A 14,688-nucleotide genomic window follows, 5' to 3' on the forward strand; every position below is an offset into this window, starting at 1 on the left:
TTGGGAAAGGCTTATTGTTATATGGTCAGTTTTCTTTTATTTGTTGCTTGCTTTTTATCCTGTACTTTATCCCAAGTCAAATTGTTTGGGATGCACAGGATTATAGATTTTGAAAATAAGTAAAGAAACAATTCTGTTTTGTTTATGAGCCTCATCTCTAAAAAATTGTGTACTCAACCAGAGTACAAAAGTGATAAAATGAGGCTGAGTCTTTCATTTTTCTTTTGGTTGATATCCCCCTTCCCCCAGCTACTCATCTATGGTTAAAACTTTAGCTTGTTCTAGGTAGGATTTTTTAGATATTATATATGTGAACCAGGGGTGGGTTTCAACCGGTTCGCGCCGGTCCCTGCGAACCGGTTGGTCGGCGAACCCGGAAGTAAGTAACTTCCGGGAACGGCGACTGGCCCACCCACCCGCCCGCGCTCCTAACCCGGTTTTGACGAGTTCTGCGCTTCCACGCATGCGCAGGACGCATACAGCGCCTGTGCGAACCTCCAGGAGCAGCTGGAGCATCGCACAGATGCTAGTACGCATGCGTGCACCGCGCGTGCGCACGAGGACGCCGCTGGCCCCATTCCAACTGAACCGGTTGGAACGGGGCGAGAAATCCACCCCTGATGTGAACACACACATAATATATAGGTGTGAACCAGAGGTGGTTTGCTTCCAATTCAGCCTTGATCGGGCAAACTGGTAGTGGCTGTGGGAGGAGGCTCCGCCCACCTGCCCAGACCCTTCTGCGCATGCGCAGAAGTACGAGTGAACCGGTAGTAAAAAAAAGTGGAAACCCACCACTGGTGTGAACATATATTTATTTATAGAATCAAGTGTGAATGTTTATTTATTTTCACATCAAATTTGTTTGTGTGATTTTCCATTGCTGCTTAGATCATACACCTAGATCAGTGGTGGGATTCAACATTTTTTGCTACCAGTTCTGTGTGGGTGGCTTGGTGGGTTCCACCACAAATGCGCGAATGACAAAAGTGCGCCTGACTAAACCGCGGTGACAAAACCGCGGTGACAAAACCGCGCCAATGAATGAGCGCTGAAGCGCGCCGACAACAGCGCGCCGACAGAAGCGCGCTGTAACCCTAACCCTAAACCAAACCCTAAACCTAACCCTAAACATAACCCTAAACCTTACCTTAACTTAAATCGCGCTTCTGTCGGCGCGCTTTTGTCGGCGCACTGTTGTCGGCGCGCTTTTGACATCGCGGTTTTAGTGCCGCAGTTTTGTCGGCGCACTTTTGACGTTCGCGCATTTGTCAGGTCACGGGCTTGGTGGGGGTGGCATGGCTTGGTGGGCATGGTAGGGGAAGGATACTATACAATCTCCATTCCCTCCCCACTCCAGGGGAAGGTTACTGCAAAATCCCCATTTCCTCCCAATCAGCTGGCACTCGGGAGGCAGAAAATAGACAGGAACGGGGCCAGTCAGAACCGGTATTTACTGGTTCTCCGAACTACTCAAAATTTCTGCTACTGGTTTTCCAGAACTGTCAGAATCTGTTAAATATCACCTCTGACCTAGATCCATAAAATAAAGACTTTAAAGAATGTAGAATGGTCTCTTCTGCTACCACAAAATTACAGAACAATCACAACACTCTTGAAACTTTATAGATGTAGTAATTTATCATGTGTACTTTATATTCTTTTGGAAATTTCCCCATTTTTGCCTTTCAAGCATCTGCTTTTTTCTCATTTAGTTCAAAAACTGATAGAAAATACATCTGGATTCCCAGAAAAGATTAAACTATAATGCATGGTTGTAAAAAATTTTATTGAGCTCACTCAGATAGAAGAATATGTAAGTAGCAATTATAGCAGCCTCTTATTTCAATTTGCCAAACGTGGATTAAAATGTATGCCCAAGCCTGAGGAACTGTCTTTCCAACAAGATTTTATTTCATCTTAATAAATAATTTTCCTGACATAGTGTTCTGAGGATAGACTTTCAAAGTAATCTTCCTAAGCATTTTTCTTCATATCTTTAGCACTTACAGTACAGCCTCCAGATTATATTATATAAAATAAAGCTGAACCTTGACAGACAAGATCAAACCCCTGGAATGCTCCACCTGACTCCGTTGTTACATCTTCTAACCCTCACAGCTTCAACCTTAAACTGTCTACCATGGACCTTACCCCATTCCTAAGAGGTCCGTAAAGGCCTGCAGATTATATTATATAAAATAAAGCTGAACCTTGAGAGACAAGGTCAACGCCTGGAATGCTCCACCTGAACTCCGTTGTTACATCTTCTAACCATCATAGCTTCAACCTTAAACTGTCTACCATGGACCTTACCCCATTCCTAAGAGGTCCGTAAAGGCCTGCAGATTATATTATATAAAATAAAGCTGAACCTTGAGAGACAGGGTCAACACCTGGAATGCTCCACCTGACTCCGTTGTTACATCTTCTAACCCTCACAGCTTCAACCTTAAACTGTCTACCATGGACCTTACCCCATTCCTAAGAGGTCCGTAAAGGCCTGCAGATTATATAAAATAAAGCTGAACCTTGAGAGACAAGGTCAATGCCTGGAATGCTCCACCTGACTCCGTTGTTACATCTTCTAACCCTCACAGCTTCAACCTTAAACTGTCTACCATGGACCTTACCCCATTCCTAAGAGGTCCGTAAAGGGAGCATCCATAAGTGGACCAGTGTGCTTAACATCCCTCTCCCATTGTCCTCATCTATTTGTATTCATTTCTTTCATTTATATCTATGTTTATATTTATACCTGCTATCTTTTATACATCTTTAACAAACTAATAAATACAAATACAAAATGCAAAACAGAACCTTGCCAGCTAGAGCATGTTGGTTGTGGTCAGTGGTGGGTTTCAAAAACTGTTCAAACCTACTCTGTGGGTGTGGCCTCCTTTGTGGGAGTGGCTTGCCACCCATGTGACCGGATGGGAGTGGCTTGCCGCCCATGTGACCGGATATGAAGATGCCGACGACATTTGTCAGAACCACCTTAAATTACCTCACACACAACACTGGCATGCATAAGAATATGAGGTAAACTTGTTTTTTTAAAAGGCATCTTTGGTTTGCGTTAAAACAACTTCAACACACGCAACGTTCTGATTGCACCACAAATGCAGTAGTCATCCTTACCTTTCACAGAGGCACTGAGTTTTATAAATAGGAGCATGATAGTGTCGAATAATCATATCCAAGGACCTGTGGTGGGTTTCAAAATTTTTTGGAACCTCTTCTGTAGGTGTGGCCTGCTTTCCGGGTCCACTGGTGGAACCTCTTCTAACTGGTTTGGTAGATTTGACGAACCAGTTCTACCGAATAGGTGCGAACGGGTAGGAACCCACCTCTGGTTGTGGTACTCCTTTCCTCTCGTGCACTTACATTTATTCTGCAACTGTGGAATATCTGGCTATTCAATGTTGATTATAGTTTACTTTTATTGTTGTACTGTGTTATAACCCAGTTGGTCAAGGCAATGACTCTTTAGAGAGTCATTTTATTGCCCTCAAGAAGTGTTCAACAACTGGCCTTCCAATGACTAGTAAGATTCGACCCCACACTACTCTGAATGCACTACCTCAGTCCACCAAACAATAGCCTATATATTACCAGTCCACAAGGCAAAGCCCGGGTATAAAAAATGTGGCAGTCCTGAAAGCAAAATCAAGGTGTAAGGCAAAGGCAGTTCTGAAGGTAAAGCAACGCAAATGACAACAGCAATCCACAGGGATAGGGTGAGACAAACGGCACAGCAAAAAGCAGTCCTCGAAGCAAGGCAAAAAGGTCCGAGTCAAGGCTGGGGGAATAGAATCCTGTTGTGACTCAGCAGAAGTCTCCTGTGAGTCTTTTCGGGATGCAAGATTAACAATGCAGCTGGGGCTCGTTAGTGGCGTCTTTTGGTGATAAAAGGACGGATGATGCCACGCCCTGGTTGCAGGAGTCAACGTTCATTCAACGTTCATTGATCATCGGCCGTGTTTTATTTGAAAGACACTTGGAGAAGTGATTTGCTTTCTGTAACCCTGATTCAAGGAGACACTTGGAGAAGTGCATTGCTTTGTAAGAGTTTTGTTTGGTATTCTGTTATCTCATCAGAGACTTTATTTATGTTTATTTTTGGGCTTGCAGCCAGTCTGAGCTGAGAACTGATAAAGTGAGTTCCTTTTATGTTTGTCTGCCTGTCGTCTGTTAACGAGCGGAGAAGGGGGACAGAACAGAATCCAAAACAAACATTTGTTCCTGGCAAAGACTAACTCCCCATGGCTTCTCTTTAAGTTACTCCACTCCAAGTGTTCCTTATGAGGAGGGGAGGGATGGATGACCTCTTCTGGGGTAGTCTTGCAGCCCTTCTCTGAGCTTGCCTATTCTCCACTCTCCGTGCCCTTGAATCAAGTGGAGGAGGCAGCTGTTTCTCATCAGAGGAGATCTGCTGCCCATCAGCACTCCCTACTAGCAGTTGATCTTCCCCTGTGTCTGTGTCTGGTCGACCACCTCTCCCAATGCCTGAGGGATAGCATCGTTGTCAGCCCTTGACCTCTCCAAACATGCCAAGTGAGACGTGCCATCTCTGCCAGATGGTCCCGGTTCCAAACCCTCCCCCTCCTCCTCCGAACCGTGCTCTGATAGGACCATGACCTACTGTAGCTTTATTATTTGCATCCTACCCTGAGAATCATGGTGGATTGGAAAATAGCTACAGTATTAGCTAAATACAAAAGGGGCTGCCACAAAGAAGAGGGAATCAAGCTATTCTCCAAAGCTAATCAAGGAGGGAAGCAACCCAGAACTAAGGACAAAATTCCTGGCAGGTAGAGTGATTAATCGATGGGACTCCAGAAGTTGTGAATGCTCTGGCACTAAAAGTTTTTAAGAAGTGACTGAACAACCGTTTGTCTGAAATGGCATAGCGTTTCCTGCTTAATCAGGGAGTTGGACTAGAACAGTGATGGTTAATCTTTTTGGTGCTGAGTGCTCAAAGCGCCTGCCCACGCCCGAACATGTACGTCCGGGTGCCCCAATTCCCAAAATGCAATGTGATCACCGCTTGCACATGCCCCCTGCCTCCACACATGCACTTGTGTTCTCTGTGCATGTGCCCCCCACACACACATGTGCCCCCCCCATGCATGCACACCACCTCTGCCTGTTTTGGCTTCCTGTTGGTGCAGGAGGCTTTTCGGGCCCAAAATGGAGTGCAGGGGGAGGGGCATACGATCACCGCAGTTTCTTCCACACGGGTCCAGGCTTTCTCCCCCAACCCTGCCTCCTATGCCTTCCCCAATCTCTGCAGTTTTTCCTCCGCACGCTTTTGGAGAAACAAGAGGTTTGTCTGCCTTCCATTATTTTCATTGAGTTGGTCTGCAGACTCAAACTGACATCAGGACTGCTTTCTCCCTTTATAAGGATGGTTGCAGAAATAGAAAAAACTGTTGCACCAAATGCAATCAAAGAATTATATTACTTAACTAACCAAGTTACTTCTTGAATTGGATAATATGGCTGGGCAGTTTTTATTTGCACGAATTTATCCACTGTCTTCAAGAATGCTGCGTGATTTGCTTTGCATCTTTGTAACATGATATAATAGAAAGCAATTAATTATTAGGAACAGTTCTCTCTCATTTGATCTTTTTTAGGGTTTCTTGTTTTGACAAGAAACTGGTAGTATTTGGAGGGGGGGAAATGCCTTAATTAGTTCTCTCCCCTTCTTAAAAGGCAGCATTCTAAAAAGAATAATAAAGAGAACATTAGAAAATCAGATTAACTGAGACTTACTTTGCTTTTGCTTCAGCATCCTCGTATGCTTTATTGGAAACATCATCCAGACCTCCAATCAAATGTTTGAAAGAGCTGTAAAATTAAGACACAATTTAAGGAAAATGTTTCTGACATAACTGGAAGAGTTGTGAACATTCTCTGTTGTGCAAAGTCTGCCTAAGATCTTATAAAATACCATGACAAAACACGCATGTGCACCACAAATACATTTCCGTGCCAGTAATTTTGATTCAATGTCTATCTCCCATAAACAAAAGGCTTCCATTTGACCATGAAATCATGATTGACATTGATTTTATTTCTATTTTATTCACTTATTTCATTTTTATCCCATCACAACCCAAAACAATTCCTGAAAGTTAATTTAACTCCATGTCCTTTTGAGTAGAAGGCTTGGAGTTCTTCAGCGGGTGGAAGAGAGAAGATATAACAATAGTTAACAAATAACAGTTTTTGAGCATATGGAAGAGAGAGATGATATAAACAACAATAAATAATAAATAACATTGGGCAGCATACAAATTTAATTTAATATTATTGTTTGGCTATCCAATCTAAACATCTTGCTGACTCCGCCACCAATAATAGTAATAAAAATAAATAAAAGTTAAAATAAACAAATAAATGAAATCTGTATGCTGCCCAACTCCTTGTAGTGTTTGCTGATTGCCGTTCCATTCCAAATTACCATGACTAAGGAAAAAAGTATTTTGGAATATATCTAAAATTGAGATAGTAGAAAGAAAGAAAGAAAGAAAGAAAGAAAGAAAGAAAGAAAGAAAGAAAGAAAGAAAGAAAGAAAGAAAGAAATTTTCAAGTATTGAACGAGATGTTTCTCAGCAGTTATCTTCTTCAAGTAACTAATTGTTTTGTTTTCCCTGCTCCTAGATTTAATTTCTTCTAATTAAGGAACAGAATGCATTTTGAGAGGTCCTTGATGCTCTCTGAAAGTAGTTGTTTTCCTGCAGATGTTTCATTACCAAACTAGGTAACATCATTGCTAGAGTGTTAACTACTTTAGCAATGAAACATCTGCAAGAAAACAGCCAACCTCAGATAGCACCAAGGACCCCACATTTTAACCCTGAGCTACAAATATTATCCTTTATTGGTAGAATGCACTTTATTTGGTTGTCTTCCAATAATATTTTATTTTAACAGCATCAACTGTTTATCCTCATAACCTTGTCCCATACACAAACATTTTCCCCTGAATTAATTGGAGAATAAAGACTATTAACTGCCCCTTACAACTTGATTAAGAACATTTAAATTATTTCCTGTCCATCGCATGGGAGAAAGACAATATAACCAATTCCGTTGTATACAGGATGTACAATGACAATAAAGACTAGACTTTATAATACATTAAAGGTCATTTCTAAGATAAATATTACTGGAACAAGGCACCTAAATACATAAGATATGTCCTTATTCTATTTGCTGAGCATTAATTGTCCATCTATGCTTGGTGCTTTCATTGCAGAAGACTTTCACTTTCACTTGTCATAAGTGATTGGCGTTTCCTTTCTCCCAATAATAATTAAATCTAGCCAAAATCTGTAAAGTAAAAATGCTGCATCACTGAGAAAAATCAATATGTGTCCCTTTAGGGAGAAAAACATTTTATGCACCGACACATTAATTAATATGAAATTAAAGAGAGTAGCTCTGTCTGACACCCTTTTTAACAAAATAAGGTCAGATCAAGATGTTTATTGATCCATCTTCACCTTCACATTAGAATACAAGTCAAGCATTAGCTTAGGCCTATCAGTTTCAGTTGTCTTACATTTTCCCCACAATGTAACTTATCAATAGAATAAAAAATGCATGCAAGATCAAGAACCAAAGGGCCATAACTATATTCATGGATCATGACTTTCAAAGCTGCACAAAGATGCATTCCACAATGGTCCTTATAACAGCCAGGCTAGTTCAATCAATCAATCTTTATTGATTAGCCCTTGGGCCATATCAAAGTACTAAGTTCCAGAGACAAAAACTACAGTTTAAAACGAGATTGAAATAAACCACAATTTAAAATGTAAATGGAATAAAATACAATTTAAAATATAATCAGAATAGAATGCAATAATTTAAGATACAAATTAAATATGCTTAAAATTATATTTTACAATGTCACCCCTACGTCTACCCCGTCGAGTGGTCTTTCCTAAAATCTACCACGTTCTGCTGCACCAGCTTTGTCGTTATTTCCATCGACTTTACAGTAAATTTGGCAATCCATTTCACCAACTGCAAATTAGTACCTAACAATGTTGCAAAAAGGTTGACTTAGCCTTCCATCCTTCTGAAGTTGGTAAAGGGCTATTGTTATTGCTATCTTGGCTCAAATGTCCAGATGGATCTCAAAAGATGGTCAATGCAGTTTCAAGGACTTTGAAATGCTCATACAGGTACCTCTTTAATAATCTTCTAAAAAACTGGGAGGGAAAACAATTGGTTTGATAACATTCACAAGCTTGGAAAATCTTTGTATCCTTTCAATATCAACAGGATGGATAGCAATTGCCCCTGTCTAGCAAAAAAATTATTAACAAGGGAATAAAGGTATACTTTTAACACTGAAGCAAAGGTACCACTTGTCCAAATTCTCTCACTTAATCCCTTTTCCATAAATCTAGTTAAATAAGTCTCTATGAGAAACTTGCTTTCAGGCCCAATCAGTTATTAAGAGGCTAAAAGCATCAGTAAAAATATTTTAGGACTAATGATTTGCACACTCGTAATTCAATATGAATACTTTAGGTGACACAATGTCCCATCAGGAGGCTTTCTCTTAGTTCTGTTACTAATCACCTGTATATCAGTGGTGGGTTTGAATTTTTTTTTACTACTGGTTTACTACGTGCATGTGACTCTTCTGCACAAGCCTGAATAAATAGTTAATTCCATATGAATAACTGAGTGAATGGCTGAAAAACAATGAAACCGAGTCTCAGCTGGACTTGTGCATGTAAACATTTATTAAAGCATGAAAGTATGTCTTGAATCTTCAAAATATCAAGATCAGTTTCCATTCATTGATCAACGTAATGATAAAATGTTCATAACTATTTATTTAGCCTATGGCAGTGTTTCCCAAACTTTTGACATATGTGTACCCCTTCTATAATTTTCGTAACGCTGAGTACCCCTCATAAAAAACATATGCTTTAATAAAAATCAAAATATATTTATATTTTATTTTTTTGGTACATACGCATAGTTATATTATAAAGAACATTTATTTGATTCAATGAGAAGGATGAAATTGTTTACGTTGAGATGACAGATCATCATAATTTGGTTCCCTGGTTGTTAATATTAATCTGAGATGCCAAACTCCGGTGCAACGTGTACCCCCACCAAACTCTTCACGTACCCCTGGGGGTACGCGTACCACACTTTGGGAAACACTGGCCTATGGCAAATGAATTAATAGTATATTACAAAGAAGGAATGAAAACGAATAGATGCGTATCTGACAAAATTAGCTTTAACGGGTAAATTGAACAGTTAGTTGCTAATATTGCTAGCTAAAATAGGATGCTTCTAATTATCAGCAGATGATTAGTTTTCAATTTTCATATTTTTTCCACATGAAGAAGAAATGAGGAAATGACAGGAGTAAGAGCTAGAAAAGTCCAGTCTTAAGGTACAGAGAAAAGTAAAAATACCCACAAATTGAAAATGATTGCTGATGGCTTTGTGGCAATAGGTTATAGAGGTAGTTTTCTATTTCAGGATGTTGGCTTCCAAAATAATTTTGGAAGAGATTATGATTTTGAACCCAGTACTCTATTACTCAGAAGAAAAATGTAATAGCAATAGCACTTAGACTTATATGCTGTATCACAGTGCTTTACAGTCCTCTCTAAATGGTTTTTCAAAATCAGCATATTGCCTGGGTCCTGAGCCAACAATCTGGGTCTTCTTTTTACTGATCTCGGAAGAATGGAAGCCCGAGTCAACCTTGAGCTGCTCAGAATCAAACTCCTGGCAATGGAGGTAGTCTGCAGTACTGTATTCTAACCACTGTGCCACCATAGCTCTTATTGCAACTAACTCCCAATTTATATGGCTAGCAATGGAAACAAGATGTTGAGACTCTAGAAAGAGTATAGAGAAAAGCAACGAAGATGATTAGGGGACTGGAGGCTAAAACATATGAAGAACGGTTGCAGGAACTGGGTATGTCTAGTTTAATGAAAAGAAGGACTAGGGGGTGACATGATAGCAGTCTTCCAATATCTAAGGGGCTACCACAAAGGAGAGGGAATATGCTCCAAAACGCCTGAAGCAGGACCAGAAGCAGTGGATGGAAACTAATCAAGGAGAAAAGCACCTAGAACCATGACGGCTAACCTTTTTGTCATTGTGTGCCGAAAGTGACAGTGTGCGCACACCCATAATGCAATGCACGCTCTGTATGCCCCCACCCCCTGCACATGCATGTGCACCCCACCTCACACAAGTGCACATGAATCCCTGTATGTGCCCCACGCATGCACACATGACTCCCACGTTTGCACACGCAACTTCTCCATGCACCCAACCCCCCATGCATGTGCAGCAGAGACCCGAAAACTAGCTGGCTGGTGGGAGGTCCAGGCGCATGTACGGCGGAGCTGAGTTGGGGCGACGGCTTGTGTGCCCGCAGAGAGGGTTCTGCGTCCCACTTGTGGCACGCGTGCCATAGGTTTGCCATCACACCCCTAGAACTAAGAAGAAATTTTCTGACTCTTGGAACAATTAATCACTGGAACAAATTGCCTCCACAAGTTGTGAATGCTCCAACACTGGATGGTTTTAAGAAGAGATTGCACAACCATTTGTCTGAAATGGTATATGGGTTCCCTACCTGAGCAGGAAGTTGGACTTGAATATCTCCAAAGTCCCTTCCAACTCAGTTACTCTGTTAAATAAGCTAGTCAGATAATTTGCATAGCATACCAAGACACCCCACAGGGATAGCTTATCCTCCAGGCACTGATATTTAACTACATTGGACCAAACACAATAGCAATAGCAGTTAGACATATACCGCTTCGTAGGGCTTTCAGCCCTCTCTAAGCAGTTTACAGAGTCAGCGTATCGCCTCCAACAACAATCCGGGTCCTCATTTCACCCACCTCAGAAGGATGGAAGGCTGAGTCAACCTTGAGCCGGTGAGATTAGAACCGCTGAACTGCAGATAACAGTCAGCTGAAGTGGCCTGCAGTACTGCACCCTAACCACTGCACCACCTCGGCTCATAATGATTGGCCATTATGCCTCCTGGATAGAAGGAGTAGTAAAAGTTATCCTTTCTGAGCTGGGATCTCATGGAGCAATTTGTCTTGGCTCAGCAATGGAGTTCATGCCTGTGTATGGTGGTGGTAGGAGAGGAATAGTTATTGTTTTTTGCATTCCTTAATGCTAATTTAAGCATTTCCTGACAGTTTTGACCCCAAAGTTTCTGACCTGGCTCCAACTCCTGGCTTGTGCCCTCAACTCTGATTCTCTGGTTCACTCCTTAAGGCTGTTGACAGTCCTCTTTATCACAAAGTGCTCATTATGTGCTGTTTACTGCATGTTTGTCTGACTCATTGCTCTTTCCAAAAAGTGCATCCAAGTGAACAATCCAATTTTTATGATACAGGCTCGCATGGAAATTACCAACTCTCTTTAGAGAAATGTTTAGTAGGAAGCCTTCCGCAATACTTTAGCAGGCACTATTCTAGAGCAAACATTCCTATTATTCTTTCTAACCTCACTGAATATTGGGGGTGGGTGTGTAGCAGGAGTGGGTTTCTCGCCCCGTTCCAACTGGTTCGGTTGGAACGGGGCCGGCGGCGTCCTCGTGCGCGGTGCACGCATGCGTACTAGCGTCTGCGTGACGCTCCAGCTGCTCCTGGACGATCGCGCAGCCGCTGTATGTGTCCTGCGCATGCGTGGAAGCGCAGAACTCATCAAAACCAGGTAAGGACCACGGGTGGGCGGGTGCGCCCTTCGCCGTTCCCGGAAGTTACTTACTTCCGGGTTCGGCGACCAACCAGTTCGCAGGAACCGCCACGAACCGGTTGAAACCCACCCCTGGTGTGTAGGGGAGAAATTGCTATCTAAAGGGGATTGAGATTGTATCTTGTCTTGAACAGAATGGGACCAAATTTGGTATAGCATCAGCAGCTTACAAAAGAAGGTGGAGTTAAAAGATTGGCCAGATCCATCAGTGCATTTCTGAGGGGGGGGAATCCTCCTAAGACATCTTTTAAGAAAAACAAGATTTCCCTGTTGTTCAGTCTAAACTCCCTTCCGTTCTTCTCCCTCACCAAGAACAGAGCGTATGGAGAACACCCATTCTTCATTTCTTACACACAGACACACACACACACACACACACACACACACACACATGTGAATACACACAAGCCCAGAGATACTTCCTATAACTCCTGCTGGCAACAAAGCTGGGAAGAATTTCAGAAGCCACGCTTTTCAAATATGTCAAGGGATTTGGAACTATCTGTCCTTCTAGTGCATCAGCAACATAACTCTTGAAAAGCTGAACAGCACAGGACCAAATTAAGTGTGTGGGGAGAAGCCAACAAGCTGAAGTTTGAGTTTAAAAATGAGCTATATGACATTAGAGACTGGAGAGGGGAAAAAAATATCCAACATTATGGGAAAGTGAGTTGTTGAGCAATTCAGAAGATTGGCAACAACTCCAGCTTAAATTCTCTTGTCTTCTTCTGATGTGACGCAGAAAATAACATACATAGCTTGTGTTTCCCAGTAGACTCACTGGAAACTATATAGCCAGTAGACTGGCTATAACTATATAGCCACTGCTGATAAATGGCTTGAAAATAATTCTCTACATGTTTTTGCTCTGTCTGTCCTTCTATCTGTCTGCCTCTGCGTTTCGGCTGCCATTGAAACGGGGAAGGGGGGCATGGTATTTGGGAGGGGAATCATTATGTACTGGAGGATTGTTAGTAGGGGTTCCACCACAAAACCGCGTTCGACTAAAGCGCACTCGGTGAAACCGCGTAGCTGATGTCATCAACAGGGCGACAACAGTGCGGAGACAGAAGCACGCTGTAAACACTAAACCTAAAATTAACCCCTAAACCTAAACCTAACCCCCCTAAACCTAATCCTAAACCTAACCCTAAACCTTAACCTAACCCTAAACCTAATCCTAACCCTTAACTTAACCCTAAACCTAACCCTAACCCTTAACCTAACCCTAAACCTAACCCTAACCCTTAACCTAACCCTAAAGCTAACCCTAAAGCTAACCCTTACCTTAAGTTGAATTGGCTTGCTTTCAAAGCGCTATTTCACGCTCGCTGTTGTCGCCCTGTTGATGACATCAGCGATGCGGTTTAATCGGGCACGGCTTAGTCGAGTGCGGTTTTGTCGTGCCACGGTTAGTAGGAGTATTCTGACCATCTCTCTGCGCATGTGGAAGAAGGGAGTTTCCCGCCAAGGCCAACTGTCCAGCATTCCAACCTGATGGTGATTTTTGAAGACATCTCCCACCTGATGGTTGGGTGAATTATTTTTGGACTATGAACTGGGGTGCCAGGGGAGGGGATTGAATCATACATGATATCTATTGCTTTCGCGCTTTTTTACTCAGACTCAGCTTTGCTTTGCTTCTCATCGTTTGTAATTAGTAAAAGTACACTTAATTCTGAAACATGGAGTTGAGTGGTTTCTTTATTGATTATTAAACGGAGGCACCTGACGCTATCTGTCTATTCATCCACCCATCATCCATTCGCTATCCATCCATCCAATCATCTAGCTATCTATAACTCTCTCCATTTAAAAAAAAATAGTTCTACTGTGGAGAACTACTATCAAATGTATTTAATGCATAAGAAATTGATAAATTAGATCCAAATTAGATTAAAAAAAACTATACTGAAATACATACAAGGGGATAAAAAAGTGACTGACATATTAAAATATTAGTTAAAATGTTAATGGCTCTGTCAACAAGACTGTATCCATTTTCATCATGGCAGTATTGACTAATAACATCTTTGTAACATCAGTCAGCCATCGCTAAAAAGATATAAAGCTAATCCTCATTATTTTCATTTTGGCACAACAATGATTGGATGTCTTGAGAAGTTGCTCTAAATCAAAGGTGTATGTTCTAGAAACTGGAAAAGATTGGTGTATATGCCTATAACAATGAAGGAATATATAAAATATAAAGATATAACAGACTATATCCAATTACCATACCATTCCTCATGCAAGGAAGGTTTTTCTTAAGATCTTACAAGAATAACGAGACCGCCTACTGCCACATACCTCCCAACGGCTGGTAAGATCCCACAGATTGGGCCTCTTTCGGATGCCGTCAGCCAGTCAGTGTCGGCTGGTGGGCCCCCGGAGGAGGGTCGTCTCTGTGGCTGCTCCGACCCTTTGGAATCAGCTACCCCCAGAGATCCGGACCTTTCCCACTCTCATGGCCTTCAGGAAAGCTGTTAAAACCTGGCTGTTCTGGCAGGCCTGGGGCTGTTGACCTTATGTTAAGGTCCAGCCCCAATTAGAATGAATGTGTGTTTTGTGAATTTTAAACTATCCTTTTCTTATTTTCTTTTCCTTCTTTTCTTTCTTCTTTTGAAAGCCGCCCGGAGTCCTTTGGGATTGGACGGCATATAAATTTAATAAACAACAACAACAACAATAATAATAATAATAATAATAATAATAATAATAATAATAATAATAATAATGCCAAAATCGAAAAATCCTCTGATGATGCCAAATGCAGACTTTGCAAAGAAGTTGATGAAACTGTTGGTCACATACTCAGCTGCTGTAAAAGAATCGTGCAGACTGATTATAAATTGCGGCACAATTCAGTAGCACAAATGATCCATTGGAATTTGT

At 41.6% G+C, this 14,688-nt stretch overlaps 1 protein-coding gene across 1 annotated transcript in view; it reads right to left on the minus strand.

Moving 5' to 3' along the window:
* The window catches only part of PRKG1 (protein kinase cGMP-dependent 1), an 847,569-nt gene that overhangs the window by 86,681 nt on the left and 746,200 nt on the right, over positions 1–14,688 (minus strand). Inside the window, exon 9 of the mRNA XM_032231578.1 lies at positions 5,782–5,856. Within this exon, the coding sequence (XP_032087469.1) occupies positions 5,782–5,856 (75 nt within the window). The remainder of the gene's footprint in view (positions 1–5,781; positions 5,857–14,688) is intronic.

Source organism: Thamnophis elegans, chromosome 15 (genome assembly GCF_009769535.1).
Source record: "Thamnophis elegans isolate rThaEle1 chromosome 15, rThaEle1.pri, whole genome shotgun sequence".
Lineage (NCBI taxonomy): Eukaryota > Metazoa > Chordata > Lepidosauria > Squamata > Colubridae > Thamnophis > Thamnophis elegans.